The sequence below is a fragment of the Pan troglodytes genome, chromosome 8, assembly GCF_028858775.2.
Source record: "Pan troglodytes isolate AG18354 chromosome 8, NHGRI_mPanTro3-v2.0_pri, whole genome shotgun sequence".
Lineage (NCBI taxonomy): Eukaryota > Metazoa > Chordata > Mammalia > Primates > Hominidae > Pan > Pan troglodytes.
The window spans coordinates 85519868-85539014 of NC_072406.2; the positions used below are offsets into that span (position 1 = coordinate 85519868).

General features: G+C 39.4%; 2 protein-coding genes and 1 non-coding gene across 13 annotated transcripts in view; 2 read left to right on the plus strand and 1 right to left on the minus strand.

Annotated features, from left to right (window-relative positions):
* The window catches only part of LOC107966746 (putative uncharacterized protein DNAJC9-AS1), a 45004-nt gene extending 28627 nt beyond the window's left edge, over window positions 1-16377 (plus strand). For all 3 annotated transcript variants that reach the window (XR_010146636.1, XR_010146637.1, XM_063780775.1), the window contains exons 5-7: window positions 1010-1080; window positions 11850-12007; window positions 15573-16377. The gene's annotated coding sequence lies outside the window, so the exon portion shown is untranslated. The remainder of the gene's footprint in view (window positions 1-1009; window positions 1081-11849; window positions 12008-15572) is intronic.
* CFAP70 (cilia and flagella associated protein 70) overlaps window positions 1-19147 on the minus strand; it is a 125474-nt gene that overhangs the window by 22056 nt on the left and 84271 nt on the right. For all 9 annotated transcript variants that reach the window (XM_054660235.2, XM_054660234.2, XM_063780749.1 and 6 more), the window contains 6 exons: window positions 17523-17648; window positions 16141-16274; window positions 15900-16015; window positions 15483-15704; window positions 2468-2626; window positions 1531-1652 (listed from right to left, as the gene is read on the minus strand). In XM_054660235.2, the coding sequence (XP_054516210.1) occupies window positions 1531-1652; window positions 2468-2626; window positions 15483-15704; window positions 15900-16015; window positions 16141-16274; window positions 17523-17648 (879 nt within the window). The remainder of the gene's footprint in view (window positions 1-1530; window positions 1653-2467; window positions 2627-15482; window positions 15705-15899; window positions 16016-16140; window positions 16275-17522; window positions 17649-19147) is intronic.
* LOC112204737 (U6 spliceosomal RNA) lies at window positions 3361-3467 on the plus strand. Its single transcript, XR_002938387.1, has one exon. It is a non-coding gene; the product is annotated as a U6 spliceosomal RNA (small nuclear RNA).

Here is a 19147-nt window from a genome sequence, read left to right on the forward strand (position 1 = left end):
TGAAATAATTATCCTCAACTTCAAAAGGTAAAGGGTGAATTACAAACATTCTGCACTTCATAGTTCCATTACCAGCTATTCACCTAGTCACCAAATGAAGACATTACCAAGTGAATAACTTGCAATATTGTACAATTCTGGTCTTGCTGGTCATCATACTAGGTGAGTGTTAGACTGCATGTATTATGCAGCAGACAAAGGCACATCATCAACCACCCCATTTACAAAGGAGGTAACATTTTCAGGCAGCTGACATTGTAAGGAAACTTAAGTGAGGTAAAACTGCCTTTCTAACAATCTAGACTTGAAATCTTAGAAACATAAATGTCTGTTTTGGATCCACCTCCAAACATTGGTTATGTTTACCAGTTTTGTAGTTTGGGTCAATTTTTGTATTTTGTATTTTTTTTTTTTTTTTAGAGACAGGGTCTTACTCTGTCACCCAGGGCTGCTTACTGCAGCCTTCTGGCCTCAAGCAATCCTCCTGCCTTGGCTTCCCAAAAGTGCTGGAATTATAGGGGTGAGCCCCATGCCTGGCCAAATCTTTGCTTTTTACACTTTATAAGACCTACAAATTTAACAAAGTTAGATATACTTCTTAAGTCGAGGGTAAATCCTTCTTTTCATCTCCCACTGTTCCCATCTCAGCCTATAATGTAGAAAATTCTACATTATACTTACACCTTTTTAGGAGAATACTAGAGGGAACAGCTGCAGCTATTTTTTCTACCTGCCTTCTGGGTCTCTGACCTGGGGGAGCTAATGACTTATTTAGCTGTGGAAGAAGAGAGTCTGTTTCTATTTTGCTGAGGGTTAATGTGTTAAAGGCTCCTGCTTAATGTGGCTCAATCCCACCCAGTTAATAATTCTTGCCCTTTCTTGAGCTTGCCTGCCCTTGAGTAGGGCATGCACTTGGCAGGATCAAAACCAAACACTCCTGGCTCCTGAGTCTTGATCTCTCCTACTGCTTGCTCATGAATATGCTTCTTTCTTCCCATGTGATAGGCAGACCTCCTAGAATGCTCTTCTTCTCTGAGAGGAGGCTTCAATTCTTCAGCTGCTCTACCTGTGACTGCATGGGTAAGTCAAATGTGGGGCTAGTTATGTTGTCCAGCCAAGTTTTACCAATAAAAATAAGCTAATATTTTTATTCCCCCACATAGTACTGTGTATGTTTCTAGTTGGATCTAACCTAGAAGGGAAGAAGGGAATGATTTGGCTCCTGTGAACCCCCAACACTCACAAAATGAATTCCCATAATAAAGTGATATCAGGCAACATATGCCTTAGAGTCTGATTTAGCTCTGTTGGTATTCTACAGGGAGCAGAACTTGCAGCGAGGTCTTCTGCTGCCATGTGCAAAGAGTGGTTCATGTTTGGATGTTCTTTCCGTTGGGCTTAAAGTATGCTCTCAAAAGCATATTTGATTTCTGTTTCACAAATATGGAAGCTTGAAAGATACCATTATGGATAGAATAAAGAGTTTGCTAAAATCTTTCCATCTACTTGCCCTTTTCCAAATACTCTGACCTGCACAGCCTTGACTTTCATCAAGAAACGTATGGTCTCCATGAAGATGGTGGTAGTTTGAGAAACACCATAATGAAGGCCGGGATGCAGAAGAGCTGATGAATCTTGACATTTTGATGCTTCTGAAAATATTACATTAAAAGGATTGAAGATTGGATATAGCAGAAAAAGTGTCAGAAATTCAGACACATTTGGGCGGGCGCGGTGGCTCACACCTATAATCCCAGCACTTTGGGAGGACGAGGCAGGCAGATCACGAGGTCAGGAGTTCGAGACCATCCTGGCCAACATAGTGAAACCCCGTCTGCACTAAAAATACAAAAATTATCTGGGCATGGTGGAACGTGCCTGTAATCCCAGCTACTTGGGAGGCTGAGGCAGGAGAATCGCTTGAACCAAGGAGTCAGAGGTTGCAGTGAGCCGAGATTGCGCCACTGCACTCCAGCCTGGCAACAGAGCAAGACTCCACCTCAAAAAAAAAAAAAATTCAGACACACTCACTTGGCAGGGAGAGTCTTCTTATCTAATACATGAGAGGGATCATAATCTAGAAAGCAATTGACTGCTCTCTAGCAATGGTCCCCAAAAAGGAGCACTCAAAGGTTCTCAAGGTAAATCTACTTGTGGTTCCAAATGCAAGTACAACCAAATAAAAAGGTTTAAAAAGGTATTCAGATCTTCTTGAATGTGAAACACAGTTTGTAGATGTTTTTTAAAAATGAAGAACTGTTAGGAAATCATAGATCTGTAGTTGGCTACTTCTGTGAGCTAAATATAAAATCCTTGCTTACTGAGAGAGTTACACCATTGAGTTTGGATTTCAGAGCCTGGTTATCAACTTCAAACAAGTCAGGATTGCCATTTCATCATCGTAAGAGTCTTCATCCTTGTCTAGCTTATGCCCCTCTTCCAAGTGGAAATCTTTATTTCTAGTTACCTTTCTTTGTTGGTATCTCCTTGATAAATGTGTTAGATGGTTTTTGGCTTATACTTGGATCCCAAGTTTGTGTAGTCAAAATGGGTTCTTGTGAATCAGACTGCAGTTTGGAGGATTCTTCAAGAAATTTGTCTAGAATAGATAATGCAGCTCCTGGTCCTAAATAGATTACATTTTAATGAAAAATAAAACTTCTTACATTGGGTGTTTAAAGATTATTGTAAGAGATACATTTTGCAAAGCATAAGAAACATATTCCCTAAATATTTCATGAAGGACAGACTTGTTTGGTAGACTTGTTTATATTTTTGAATAATTTAAAGAGTATAAGCTAAACTGACAAAACAGTTTCTGTCACTGTGACTCCCCAGTACAACCATGCTGCTAGTCCAAGTCATAATATCAAACAGATCCCTATTTTAAGTTATTAAAAAAAATAAATAAATCTTTTTATTTAAACATTTACATACAGATCTTTGCAAGGATACGTTTGTTTCAGTTGGGTTAAGATCTAGGAGTGAGGCCGGGCGCGGTGGCTCATGCCTGTAATCCCAGCACTTTGGGAGGCCGAGGCAGGTGGATCACGAGGTCAGGAGATCCAGTACCATCCTGGCTAACGCAGTGAAACCCCGTCTCTACTAAAAATACAAAAAGTTAGCTGGGCACGGTGGCAGGCGCCTGTAGTCCCAGCTACTCGGGAGGCTGAGGCAGGAGAATGGCGTGAACCCAGGAGGCGAAGTTTGCAGTGAGCCGAGATCACGCCACTGAACTCCAGCCTGGGCATAGAGCGAGACTCCATCTCAAAAAAAAAAAAAAAAAAAAAAAAAAAAATAGGAGTGAAACTGCTGGCATGTGTATGTATGTTTAAGCTTATTTCAAAACTTGTCAGTTTCGTCCTCACTTTAGTAGCACACATACTAAAATTGGAACAGCACAGAGAAGATTAGCATGGCCCCTGCACAAGGATGACTCACAGATTCCTGAAGCATTCCACATTTTAAATGGCATGTAACAAAATATCACTCCATAAATATGTACAAATACTATATATCAATTAAAAAAATAGGAGGTTGGGGCCGGGCGTGGTGGCTCACGCCTGTAATCCCAGCACTTTGGGAGACCAAGGTGGGCAGATCATGAGGTCAGGAGATCAAGACCATTCTAGCTAACACGGTGAAACCCCATCTCTACTAAAAATACAAAAAATTAGCCGGGCCTGGTGGCGGGCGCCTGTAGTCCCAGCTACTCGGGAAGCTGAGGCAGGAGAATGGCGTGAACCCGGGAGGCAGAGCTTGCAGTGAGCCCAGATGGTGCCACTGCACTCCAGCCTGGGCGACAGAGCAAGACTCTGTCTAAATAAATAAATAAATAAATAAATAAATAAATAAATAAATATAAGAAGTTGGGCGAGGTGACTCACGCCTGTGAGCCCAGCACTTTGGGAGGCTGAGGCAAGAGGACTGCTTAAGCTCAGGAGTTCAAGACCAGCCTGAGAAACACAGTGAGACCTCATCTCTACTAAAACAAAAATTAGCCAGGCATGGTGTTGCACACTTGTAGTCCCAGCTACTCTTGAGGGACTGAGGTGGGAGGACTGCTTGAGCCTTGGAGGTAGAAGTTGCAGTGAGCTATGATTTTGCCACTGCACTCTGGCCTGGGTAACACAGCGAGACTCTGTCTTAAAAAAAGAGAAAAGAAAAGAAAAATAACCTTTAAAAATTGCCGTTTATTGGAAAGCCATGTAAGTATATGAAAAAAAAAAGAAAAAAATTACCAGTTTTCTCAAGTGGTTACACCATTTTGCATTCTCACTAGGAATGTTTGAGAGTTCCAGCTACTTCACATCCTTGTTATAAATTTGTCTTATCAATCTTTTTAATTTTAGCTATCCCGGTGGTAAATTACGTTGATTTTCAAATGTGAAACTGATCTTACAACCCTGCTTAAATATACCTTTTCTATATGTTGCTGAAATTGATTGGCTAATATTTGTTAAGAATTATTGTGTCTAACCAGGTGTGGGGCCTCATGCCTATAATCCCAGCTATTTGGGAAGCTGAGGTGGGAGGATCACTTGAGGCTAGGAGTTTGAGACCAGCCTGGGCAACATAACAAAACCTTGTCTCTTAAAAAAGAATAATAATAAAAAAATTAAATAAATAAAGAAGTATTGTGTCTAGGCTTATGAAAGTTATTTGTATGTACTCTTCTTTCTTTGGGATGGCTTTGTCTGGTTTTGATACCAGGGTGATTACTGTTCTCAAATTATGAGTTTGTAAGTGTTCTCTTTTTCTCTATTTTTTGAACATGTGGTATGATTGGAATTATTTCTTCCTTAAATATTTAATAGAATACACTAATAAAGCATTTTGGGCCTGAAGTTTTCTTTGTGAGAGGTTTTTATTACCCGTTTAACCTCCTTAGGAGATATAGGGCTATTCAGATTGTTTCTTCCTGAGTACATTTTGTTAGTTTATGTCTGTCAAGGTATTCATACATTTCATTTAAGTTGTTAAATTTGTTGGCATTAAGTTGTTAATAACTTCTCCTTATTAACTTTTTAATATTTATAAGATTTTCAGTGATGTCCTCTCTCTCATTTGTGATATTGGTAATGTGACTTCTTTTTTTCCCTGATCAGATTTATCTGTTTCATTGGTCTTCTGAAAGAAACAGCTATTGGTTTCATTGATTGTCTCTATTTTTGTCTGTTTTCTATTTCATTGATTTCTATTCTGGGCTATTATTTCCTTCCTTTTACTTATTTTGGGTTTAATTTGATTTTCTTGTTCTAGCTTCTTAAGGTAGAATCTTAGATCATTGATTTTAGACTTCTCTTATTTTCCAATATAAGCATTTACAGCTATAAACTTCTCTCTAGAAAATAATTTAGCTAATTCCACACATTTTGCTTTGTTTTGCTATCATTAAGTTCAAACTATTTTCTAATATCCTTTGTGATTTCTTCTTTGACCTGTGGGTTGATTATTTATTTATTTAGATCTGTATGTATTTATTTATTGAGACAGACTTTCACTGTCACCCAGGCTGGAGTGCAGTGGCACAATCATGGCTCACTGCAGCCTCAACCTCCCAGGCTCACGTGATCCTCCCACCTGAGCCTCCCTAGTAGCTGGGAATACAGACATGCCACCACACCTGGCTTTTTTTTTTTTTTTTTAATTTTTGTAGAGATAGAGTTTTGCCATTTTGTGCAGGCTGGTCTCGAACTCCTGGCCTCAAGTGATCTGCCTGCCTTGGAGACCTGTGGGTTATTTAGAAGTGTATATTTCCAAATACTTGAAGTTTTCCTATATGTCTAGTGATGAGATGGTAAATGTTTAACTGCTGGCTGTCAGGGGTGTGGGTAGAGCCTGGTTTGCTGATTTCCATGACGTAAATTCTCCTACCATGGCCAATTTCAAACTACCAATGTTATGTCATTGAATATAGAGTTTCAATCCCATTACTGGGTATATATCCAAAATAAAACAAATCTTTCTACCAAAAGGACACATGTGCTTGCAATATTCACAATAGTAAAGACATGGAATCTAGCTAAGGTGCCCATCAATAGTGGTCTGGATAAAGAAAATGCAGTACATATACACCATGGAGTACTGCGCAGCACAAAAAAGAACAAAATCATGTCTTTTGCAGCAACATGGATGCAGCTGGAGGCCATTATCCTAAGTGAATTAATGCAGGAACAGAAAACCAAATACTGCAAGTTCTCACTTATAAATGGAAGCTAAACACTGGGTACTTGTGGACATACCGACGTGATTCTAGTGAAAGAGAAGGTGGGGAAAAGGGGCTGACTGGGTTCTCCCCCAGCTCCTCCTAATGAAAAGAAATAAAAAGAAGCCAGGGATCCCCCAAAGCCAAATAAGCTCATGGATCAACTCATCCATGCTGAGGCTGGGGAAGGCTGGGGAAGGCTGGGGAAGGCTGGGGAAGGCTGGGGAAGGCTGGAGAACGAAGCAGCCATGCGGATGGCCTGAGCCACATGCAGAGAGGAGGAGCGGAGGGGAGGATTGGGCAGCTGGCCTGGCTAGCTATCGGGGTGGAGGGGCAAGGCCAGGGCCAGCTTACCCTGAAAATCCCCCTCACACATATCCAAAACTGCACCACTCATGTCACACAGCTGCAAGAACACAATGACAGGATTCAGAGAAAGGAATGAACATCACAAAACATGAATGTCACACACACACACACAAAAACTATGCCAATATCATAGTCCCAGGCGGGCCACACCAAACCATGATGGATTCTACACTGGCTTAGAGATCTGAATGTATGGTACAAAACAACAGTCTGCTGCCAAAAGGACATTAAAACAGGGTCTGCACGGGGCTCCCTGTAACTGGGATTACAGGTGTGCACCACCACACCCGCCTAATTTTTGTATTTTCAGTAGAGACGGGGGTTTTACCATGTTGACCAGGCTGGTCTTGAACTCCTGACCTCAGGTGATCTGCCTCCCTCGGCCTCCCAAAGTGCTGGGATTACAGGTATGAGCCACCATGCCCAGCTAATAAGTTATATTTTTATTTTCATTCAGTTCAAATTTTCAAATTTCCCTGTGACTTCATCTTTCATTAGAGGAATATTTAGATATGCGTTGATCATTTCTAAGTGTTTAGAAATTTTCCTTTTTTTTTTTTTTTTTTTTGAGATAGAGTCTTGTTCTGTTGCCCAGGCTGTAGTGCAGTGGCCCAATCTCAGCTCACTGCAAACTCTGCCTCCGGAGTTAAAGTGATTGTCCTGTTTCAGCCTCCCAAGTAGCTAGGATTACAGTCGTGCACCACCACACCCAGCTAATTTTTGTATTTTTAGTAGAGACAGGGTTTCCCCATGTTGGCCAGGCTGGTCTCAAACTACTGACTTCAAGTGAGCTGTCAGCCTTGGCTTCCCAAAGTGCTGGGATTACAGGCGTGAGCCAAGAGCCACCACACCTGGCCAGATTTTCCTGTTATCTTTCTATTACTGATAACTAGTTTGGTTCTGTCATGGTCTGAGATCATACATTGTATGATTTCAATTCATTTAAGTGTGTTAAGGTCAGTTTTATTGCCTAGGATATAGTTTGTCTTGGTGATGTTCCATGTGCACTTGAAAGAATGTGTATCTTGCTGTTGTTGGGTGATCTATAATATCAATTGGATCCCACTGGTTAATGGTGCTGTTCAATTTTTCTATATTCTGTTAATTCTCTGTCTAGTGGTTCTATCAAATATGGAGATAGGGGTGAGACACACCCAACTCTAAGTATGAATTCGTCTGCATCTCCCTTCGGCCCTGTTAGTTTTTGCTTCATTATCTTAAAAAGCTGTGTTGTTTAGTGCAAACACACTTAGAACTGGTATGTCTTCTTGGTGAATTAACCCTGTTATTGTTCTTTAATGTTTCTCTTTGTCTCAACTGATTTTCTTTGCTCTGGAGTCTTCTTTGTCCATTATTAACACAGCTACTCCAGCTTACTATTATTGGTTCATAAGCTCTTATTGTTTATCCTTTTATGCTTAATTTATCTATATCACTATATTTGTTTGTGGATTTTGGGGGACAGGGTCTCACTATGTTGTCCAGAGTGGTCTCAAACTCCTGGCCTCAAGCAATCCTCCCACCTCAGCCTCCCAAAGCACTGGGATTACAAGCATGAGCCACTACACTCAGCCTATATCATTATATTTGAAATGAGGTTCCTGTACACAACATAGAGTTGAGGTTTTTAAAATTATTATTTAAAGTCAGTCTATGTCTTTTAATTTGTATGTTTAGACCATTTGCATTGAATGTAATTATGTTAGTTTCCTATTGCTGCTGTAACAAATTACTACAAGCTTAGTGGCTTAAAACAACACAAACATATTATCTTATAGTTCTCAAGGCCAAAAGTCTGAAATCAGTTTCACTGGATTAAGGTCAAGATTTGACAGGGCTAGCTCCTTCTGGAGGCTCTAAGGGAGAATTTATTTCCTTGCCTTTTCAGCTTGTGGAGGCTACCTATATACCTTGGTTTGTAGCCCCTTTCCTCCAACTTCAAAGCCAGAAGCATAACATCTTCAAATATCTTTCTCTAGCCCTCTGATTCCGTTATCACATTGTCTTTTTTTTTGTCTGTGACTTCTCCTGCATCTCTCATATAAGGACCCTTGTGGTTACATTGGACCTACCCAGACAATCCAAGATAATCTCCCCATTTCAAGATTCTTGACCACATTTGCAAAGTCTCTTTTGCTATATAAGGCAACAGTTCCAGGTCCCAGGGATTAGGACATGAACATCTTTGGAGGAGCCATTGTTTAGCCTACCATAGTATTTATTTATGTTAGGATTTAAGTTTGCCATTTTAGTATTTGTTTTCTATTCTCTCTGCTTTTTATTCTACTATTTTCCTTTTTCTGCCTTCCTGTGAATTATGCGAACATTTTTTAGTATCCCATTTTGACTTATCTATAGTGTATTAGAGTATATCTAATTGTGGTTTGTTTTTTAATGGTTGCTGTTAAGACAGAGCTGCAAACTATAGCCTATGGGCCATATATGACCTGCCACCTATATATATATATAAAAAAGTTGTTTTGGGACACAGTCACATCCATTTTTAAATGCATCATCTATGACTGCTTTCACATTACAGTAGCAGAGTTGATTATTTATGACAGAGACCAGATGGCCCACTTTCAAATTACTGTTTTAAAAAATATTTTATACTTGCAACTTGTAAGAGGGTTTGCCACACCACTTCATGCTGCTTCCATTACTGTAAATTGAACATTAGTCTTATAAATGTGATTTCAGCTGATAGAATGGAAACTAAATTACAAGAGGTAGGTAAATTAGATATATAAGAAACTGAGACAAATTAAATGGAACACATGTACATTGCTCCATTAGTGATATATGGAAGTAGAGAAATACAATACTAGGTTAAATTAAGGCAGGCAAGAGATTGGGCTATTTTGAATTACCAACAGAAGAATGTGTTGGACATGGGCTATGAGTCTAGATGAAGAAGATGGAGACTTCCAGTTAAACAGAGTAGATAGGCTATGTATGTATATTTCCTTATTCTTATTTCGAAAATCTCACTAAAATGAGAATTTAAAATGTATAAACCTACAAAGATGAAGAAAACAGAAGAGGAAAAGTAAACTACAAGAAATATCAAAAAACCTTTGAAGGACAGAAAAGTAGATGGGAAGGACTTCTGCTTCTGGCAATTATTGACTGGGTCATTCAGACCAATTTCCCACTGAGGGCAACCAGAAAAGGTGAACAAAATATATATTTTTAAAACATGCTTGAATATACCAGAGAGCTAACCAGATAGACTCTCTAAGCTCACATCTAGGAAATGCAGAAACCCAGGGTTTCAGTTCATCATTTGAAACTATATTTTCTTTTTTTTTTTTTTTTTTTGAGACGGAGTCTCACTCTGTCGCTGAGGCTGGAGTGCAGTGGCACCGTGTCGGCTCACTGCAACCTTTGTCTCCTGGGTTCAAGCAATTCTCCTGCCTCAGGCTGCTGAGTAGCTGGGACTACAGGCGCCCACCACCACACCTGGCTAGTTTTTATATTTTTAGTAGAGATGGGGTTTCACCCTGTTGGCCAGTCTGGTCTTGAACTCCTGACCTCAGGCGATCCACCCATCTCAGCCTCCGAAAGTGCTGGGATTACAGACATGAGCCACCGTACCAGGCCTGAAACTATATTTTCTTGCATGGGTATATGAGTTTCAAGGGTGAGACTGAGAGTCTGGCAGGCTCAACTTTACTTTTGATTGACTCTCAAGGATGTGTATGGCAGACACTGGTAGACAATGACCACCAAAAGGAATTTGAGTTGAGATACCAAAGAGCTACACTCTAAGAGTAAAGGATGAAACTGAAATAGGCCTTCACAGGAATTATAAGTCATCTTCAAATCCTTGGCCTGGCGCGGTGGCTCACGCCTGTAATCCCGGCACTTTGGGAGGCCGAGGCGGGCGGATCATGATGTCAGGAGATCAAGACCAGCCTGGCGAACATGGTGAAACCCCGTCTCTACTAAAAATACAAAAAATTAGCCGGGCGTGGTGGCGGGTGCCTGTAGTCCCGGCTACTCAGGAGGCTGAGGCAGGAGAATGGCGTGAACCCGGGAGGCGGAGCTTGCAGTGAGCCGAGATCGCACCACTGCACTCCAGCCTGGGTAACAGAGTGAGACACCGTCTCAAAAACAAACAAACAAACAAACAAAAAAATCCTCTTGATCCCTCAAACTAAATTAGTTTACCAAGAGTGTCATATATATGATTTAAAAATAACCAGACACACAAGGATACCTGACAATATGAACCAAAACAAATAAAAAGGAGAGAAAATATAAATAGTGCCACAGGAGGTTGGGACACAAACTTTATAGTTGCCAAGGCCAGCTCGGTCATGGAGACCCTAACCCAGTGGCGCTAGAGGAATTAAAGACACACACACAGAAATAGAGAGTGTGGAGTGGGAAATTGGGGCTGACAGCCTTCAGAGCCGAGAGCCATAAACAGAGTTTTACCCACATATTTGTTGACAGCAAGCCAGTGATAAGCATTGTTTCTATAGATTATGGATTAGCTAGAAGTATGCCTTATGGGAAAGAAGGGGATGGGCCGAAACAAAGGGATGGGCTCTGGCTAGTTATCTGCAGCAGAAACATGTCCTTAAGGCACAGATCACTCATGTTATTGTTTGTGGTTTAAGAACGCCTTAAGCAGTTTTCCCCCTTGGGTGGGCCAGGTGTTTCCTCGCCCTCATTCCAGTAAACTCACAACCTTCAGCATGGGCGTTGTGGCCATCACAACATTTCACAGTGCTGCAGAGATTTTGTTTATGGCCAGTTTGGGGGCCAGTTTATGGCCAGATTTGGGGGCCTGTTCCCAACAGTAGTCACTGTGATCAAGAAGATAAAGGTCAGATTAAGAATTTAATCAGAGAACAGTAAACTATAATAAAAGTGATGAAATGGGAATTTCAGAGCCTATTGCTCCTACACTACAATGTGTACAGGCTGTTACTGTACTGAATACTGGAGGCAACTATAATACAATGGTAAGTATTTGTGTATCTAAACATAGAAAAGGTACAGTAAAAATACAGTATTATAATATCACGGGACCACTGTCACATATGTGATTCATCATTGACTGAAACGTTATGTGGTACATGACTACATTTTTATGTGTATGAAAAAACGATGCTTTGATTATGTAGGAAAATATTCTTAATCCTAGGTGATACATGCAAATATATTTTTTCTATTTTATTATTTATTAATGTGTATTGTAGAATAAACTTATTTTATGCATGCATGGCCTCAATATGTTTATTACTCATACTTTTCTTAGGAAGCTTCTGGAGGATGTGCTCCACCAAAATGAGGAAGCAAAGTATGAAAGAGGAAGGCACAGAATCCAAGAAATGATGCATCTTGAAGTTAAAGGAGATTTTCAGAATCACAGCAAAGGAACATCCCAGGAGAAGAGTTACCCATCAGGCCTAGAGGGTAAGCACTGAGAACTGAAGAAGGAAGATAGAAGGCTTTGGAGGAAGAAATATCTCTAGGGGGGGGAAAATGGACTGATGCATTTTAACATCTATCTATCTATCTATCTATCTATCTATCTATCTATCTATCTATCATCTATCTATTTTTTTGAGATGGAGTCTTGCTCTGTCACCCAGGCTGGAGTGCAGTGGCACAATCTGATCTCACTGCAACCTCCGCCTCCCAGGTTCAAGTGATTCTCCTGCCTCAGCCTCCTGAGTTGCTGGGACTACAGGTGCCCACCACTACACCCAGCTAATTTTTGTTTTTTTAGTAGAGACGGGTTTCGCCATATTTGCCAAGCTGGTCTTGAACCCCTGACCTCAGGTGATCCACCCGCCTTGGCCTCCCAAAGTGCTGGGATTACAGGTGTGAGCCACCGTGCCCGGCCAAACATATCAAAAACATTGATGGGCACTTGACAATACTTTTGAAGCATGCGGGGGAAAAAGGCAAAAGGAACACAGAATACTAAGTTTTCTGAATAAATTAGGCAATTTTTAGTTCTTGGAAAAATAAAGCTATAAAAGAACAAAAAAATACAGAAAGTGGCTCAGCAGAGAATAGTATGTTTATAGAAATAATAATATAAACATTGATATTGATGTGTCTTACCTGTCTAATATATCTCAGGTTCTGTCAATGCCATAGACCTTCAGGTGCATGCTCTGTATCAGGCACTTTGGCAACTACTTCTCTATGAGAGGCCCAGTCACAGTCCTGCTGCTAAGGCTGACTGCCAGCACTTGGGTTCATGGAGTCCTACTACCTAGGAACTACTTATTTCTTTACCAAAGAGAGCCAGGCCCTCCCTGACCCCTTGGTAGGACAGTTAGTTCAACCAGCCACATAATCTGAGTTCCTGGCTCTTCCCACCACTTCTGGATTGGACAGAATTCTACACTTTAGGGTATGGCATATGACTTCTCAAGCAGGTACCAAATGGACCAGACTATAGAACTTGGAAGTATGGGTCCAATTAACTCCACAGGTGATTAATTTTGACCAGCGGAAGAAAAGAGACAAAATAACAGATTCTCTTTCCTTCTTCCTTCCCATATTATTCAGTCATGGTTTCCCTATATAGCCTGAATGCTTGGAGATGTCCCACAAGACTAAGCAAGTTTACCTGCAAAGCAACCAGCTGCAGAATTTTGCAGTTTATCATAATGAAATGGCCAATGTAGACATAAGGTGTCACCTTACATTGGTTCATATCCTTTGTTGCCTCTCTTACTGTTTTTTCCTCACTCTGCCTGTTCTGAAATTAACTCTTCTAATTAAAGTATTAGCATTAAATTCTTGACTCAGGCTCTATTTTATATTAAATCCAGGCTAATAGAATTGATTTTACAACAAAAAATTGTTATGATTACATAAAGATGATGAACATCAACTGAAAAAGAGCAACATTTCAAACTCAAAAAAAGAGACACACTTAAACTTTAGAAGCATAAATCAATAATTAATTAATTTATTTATTATTATTATTTTTTTTTGAGATGGAGTCTCACTCTGTTGCCCAGGCTGGAGTGCAGTGGTGCGGTTTTGGCTCACTGCAACCTCTGCCTCCTGGGTTCAAGCGATTCTCCTGCCTCAGCCTCCTGCGTAGCTGGGACTACAGGCCTGTGCCACGGGTCCAGCTAATTTTTTGTATTTTTGGTAGAGACAGGGTTTCACCATGTTAGCCAGGATGGTCTCGATCTCCTGACCTTGTGATCCGCCTGCCTCGGCCTCCCAGAGTGCTGGGATTACAGGCATGAGCCACCGCGCCTGGCAAATCAATGATTTAAATAACATATATAGAGAAGAGTAACAAAACCAAAACCTGGTTCTTTGAAAAGATTATGTTAGGCCTTTGTCAAGACTTATCAAGAGAAAAAGGCAAAGGATGCAAATAAACAAAATGCAAGTTGAATGGGGTAATTACTAACAAAATCCATATTAAAAATAACAAGAGGCTGGTCGTGGTGGCTTATGCCTGTAATCCCAGCACTTTGGGAGGCCGAGGCAGGCAGATTGCCTGAGGTCAGGCATTCGAGGCCAGCCTGGGCAACATGGTAAAACCCCATCTCTACTAAAAATACAAAATTAGCCAGGTGTGGTGGCACATATCTGTAGCTCCAGCTACTTGGGAGGCTGAGGCAGGAGGATTGCTTGAACCTGGGAGGCAGAGGTTGCAGTGAGCCAAGATCTCACCACTGCACTCCAGCCTGGGTGACAGAGCAAGACTCCATCTCAAAAAAAAAAAAAAAAAAAGAAAAAAGACTTGTAGATGAATGTCCATAGTAGTTTTATTTTAATAGTTCCAAACTAAAAACAACACAGGTATCTATCAACAGGTGAATGGATGAACTAATTGTGGTATATCCATACAATGGAATACTACTTAGCGATAAAAAGGGATGAAATATTGATATAAGCAACAACATGTTTAAATCTCAAAGTAATTATGCATAGATAAAAAAGAGTACATACTGTGTGATTCTATTTAATTCTGGAAATTCTAGAAAATTCCAGGTGTTTTCTAGAATTCAAAAATTCTAGAAAATGCAAACTTATCTATGATGATAGAAAGTAGATTAGTAGTTGTCTGGAAATGGGAGCAAGAGAAAGAGATGCCCACAACTGGGCATGAGGAAAATTTTAGGGACAATGAATATGTTCATTATGTTGATTGTGGTGATGTTTTCTTGATTGTGTACATATGTCAAAATTTATCAAATTGTACATATTAAATATGTGCAGTTTTTGAAATGTCAATTACACCTCAAACTGTTAAAAAATGTAGGCACACAAAATAATAATACACACATGCAAGGAACACACAAACAAAAACACACATACCACACATTAGAATGACTGGAGGAAAAGAGAATCACAGAACAGCAGGGGAAAGGGAGTACATAAATAAATACATTTGAGAATCATAAGAGAGGGACTCTATGTGGTAGAGAGAAAAGTGAGGGGGGGAAATGAAATTTACTCTGTTAGAATGGTGCCCCTTTTAAAGACAGTAAATTCTCTAAGATTAAAACAATTGAACCTCAACAGTAGAAGTTTCAGACCACTAATCATATGAATGAGGAAATATTTAGAAGTTCAGAGTTTTTCCTGGTATCCCTGAAATAACTCAAACTCCATGTATTCATTCATTTAACAAATATTTACTGAGTGCCTACCATGTGCCAGCTTCTGTTCTTAGGGCCAGTACTTTTCTTTTTATTTTTTAAATTTTGTTTTAGAGATGGGATTATGGTCACTCAAGCTGGAGTGCAGTGGCATGATCACAACTCACTGCAACCTTGAACTCCTGGGCTCAAGTGATCCTCCCATCTCAGCCTCCCAGGTTGCTAGGACTACAGGTGTGAGCCACCACACCTGGCAGTAATTTTTCTAATAGCCACTCTTCACCTCTATTCCCTGGCTCTACCTGCTGGGGCTTCCACCTTGATTGCTGTTGCAGAACCATTTGTGATTCCCCAAGGGCCTAAACTAGATTCTCTCTTCCCTCTTTCCTCAGTGTCTTCTACAACACCAGTGCTCTTTTGCTTTGTTACTTGTGCCTGAAGCATCCGTGCCTGAAGCTGTTTGGAGGCCTCATGAAATGCCATTTCCATTCGAATATCATTGTTTTGAATTTCATAGTACAAACCTGGGGAAAGAAAAATGTTGAAATACATACGACTATTTTCCCACTATCATATACTAAAGAATTGTATTTCACTTATTTTTCCCATATTTTACCAAAGTTTAAGAACTACATGATGAGCCATTGAAGAAGAGAAAGGAAAAAGGGAAAATCTTATAATGGGGAGAAAACACATTCAGATTACAAGAAAATATCTACCAAGTAAAGTCCAGGCTACAACATTAGTTGGTTCCAAGCAAGTAGCATCCTCAAAGAAAATTTCTGCTTGCTCATAGTTCTCCAACAGGACAGCCAGGACACCACACAGCAACAAGCTGAGAAAAGATCACCAACATGATTAACAACACGGTCCCATGTCACATTTATGGAACCAAGACAATTTCACGTAGAAACTTATCTGTTCCTTCCCACTGATTCCTCATCTCCCTTCCACCTATACCTGTGGATATGACTCTGGTTGAGGGAAAGGGCTTTCTGAAAACACTCTTGTGCTTTGATGTTGTCTTCAGTTAGGAGGCAGAAGGCACCATAGTCCAACCAGTGATCCAGATTCTGGGGCTCACGGACCAATCTCTAAGCATCAGGAGAGCCAAGGTTATTGTGATACTATGTCCTATTTTTATGCATACAACATCACATGGTAAACACTATAAATACTGTAAGTTCTATGAAAGCACAGATTGTGACTTCTTTTTTGCTTATCACTGAATCTCAAATGCCTAGTGCAATCACTGTTCTGGCCTTTAGTAGGTGGTTGAAAAAAGTATTAATATAATTAAAAATTCGAATCATCAAGCTATTTGTTCCTAGTGTCAGTATTCTGGTCACTTTAAACTCATCTAATACCTTGGGAGCCTAAAGATTCATTGTATTGTATATCAACCATATATAATAATTTCTGCATTAATCTTCAGATGGCAAATATAAGTTTATCTACAAATCTGAAAAATGCACTTCATGATGAGTGAAAACTATAAAAATTGCTTAAATAAATTTAGAAAGACATAAATAAATGGAAAGACATTTCATGTTCATGGATTGGATGACTTAATATTGTTAAGATGTCAATACTATCCAAAGCAAGCTACAGATACAAGGCAATCCCTATCAAAATCCCAGTGAAATGCCTCAAAATTCTCAAAAAGTTAAACACAGAATTACCGTATGTCTCAGCAATTTCATTCGTAAGTATATAGCCAAAATAATTAAAAATAGGTACTCATATGAATGCTTATGTGCAAATATTTTTTAGTTTTGAGAGTGCTTTATATTCTGGATACAAATCCTTTGTCATACATATGTTTTATAAATATTTTCTCCTAATCTGTACTTTTCCTTTTCTTTCTCTTATGACCTCCATAGAGCAAATGTTTTTAACTTTGCTCTATGGAGCAAAGTTATCCATTTATCACATTTTTCTTTGATCGATCATGCTTCGGTGTCACGTCTAAGAACTCTACCTGATTCCAGGTCAAGATTCTGTCCTATGTTTCTTCTAAAAGTGTTGTAGTTTTACATCTTACATTTAGATATATGTTCCATTTGGAGTTGAGTTTTGTAAAATGTTTAAGGTTGAGGTTTATTTTATTTTTTGCAATTGTTCTAACACTATTTACTGAAAAGACTATCCTTTCTCCATTGAATTTCTTTTAGGTTTGTCAAAAATTGAATGATCTTATTGGTGGGAACCTATTTTTGGACTTTATTGTTCTATGTGTCTACCCTTTCACCAATCAAGTTGGATTTTAAACAATCAAAAATTACTATTATGCCCATATTTCACAAATAATAGTAACAATCACTGGGAAGATGTTTAATTACCTCTTTATAATATGCTGCTGCCATCTCAAAGTTCTCATTGACTTCTGCTTCAAATGCAAAGAGTTGAAGCTGTTCACTGCTTATATAAATGGTTGCAACAGTGCCTTGGACATCATCTGGCATGGTCTTGTCAATGTCAAGATGTTAGGTAGACAAAAATGAAACAATTACAAGTAGAGAGGTTTCATAAGCATAAATCCGATGTGAGATCCAGTTATGACGTCTAAAATGTTACTGATTGATGTCTATAATGACAGTCTTGCCAAAAAAGTAAAAGAATAAGAGTGAACCAGGAGAGAAATGTCAAGGGTGAAGGAGAAGCTCAGGTATCTGAATACCAACAGTCTGAGCTCATGGAAGTAAGTAAAAATTGCTTAGGGCAGAAATAACTGCCTCAACCCTCAGGGCATTCATAGTCCCTATGCAAGTCACCTCTGACCTCAAACAGCTTCCTTCATTTTCTGTAGTGTATATGACAAATACTATCATTTTTTTGTGTCATGACATGAAAAAGGTTGGCAAGCCCTTGCTAGGGTCTTTAAATTGAAGAAAACAGGAGATTAAGGGTAAACCTTTAGAAGCCAAATCTATAGTTTTAGTAGGAAATATAGACTGATAGATCCTTCAAAGGAAACAAAAAGGTAGGAGGAAAACCAGAAAAAGAATATATCCTATACACAAAGATTGGGAGAGCAGGTCTGGTGTAATTAGGAATCTCCTGAGTCAGAAGCTATGGTCAAGAAAGAGTCCACAAAATTCTTTAATTAGAAGTCAAAATAATATCAGTGATTTTAATAAGGATAATTGCTAAGAAATGTGGACAGTAAAGCCAAATTTGAGATAGGCCAAAGAGAGTTTCTGATCATTGATTAATGCTTTTGTCCTGTTCTTTTTAGTTTTGATTATCTTGACCCCCAAATCCCTGCAGCGATGCACTTCTACACCCAAAACAGAATACTCTAATATCCCACTCCCAGAACCAACACTCCATGTCTTGTCTTCCACCTTTTTGTTACTTAGCCCACTGAAAACTGCTGACTTTATTTCCTTCAGTTCCAATAAGCCCATCACTTCCCAGATGGATCAGTCTGAACCTCATGATAACCCACTCAGGCTACTTTCTCACCAGCATACTTTCATCTCAGGCATCCTTGTCCTTCTCCTGCATTTGTCCTGAAAATTCTCAAATTAAAACAATAGCACAATCTGACTTCTTCATTCCAAGACAAGAGCAGCTAACTGGTCCTAAGGAAAACTGCATAGACACAGAGATTGGTATCTAAGCTGCCACAAACTCTTGTGGCATTCAGTCTTAGCTGGAGACCTTTAATACCCTTAGTAATCTATGTATTTGTCTTTGCTTAGCAGCATATTCCATAATGCTTTGCAGTATCTAAGTTTTCTTCTCTTTCTTCAAGTTTTTCATTCAATCCTCATCTCCTTCACTTTCAGTAAAGACCTTACTTCACAGAGATAATAGAAATCATTAAGTAAGAAATCCCTCAACTATTATACTCCCTAGCTAAATTATTTATTTCTGGATCTATTGTATCGCTTTCTTTTCAGTCTCAGAGAAAGAGGTATTGCAGCCTTCACTGTTCCAAAGTTAATCCTTCCATTTAAAT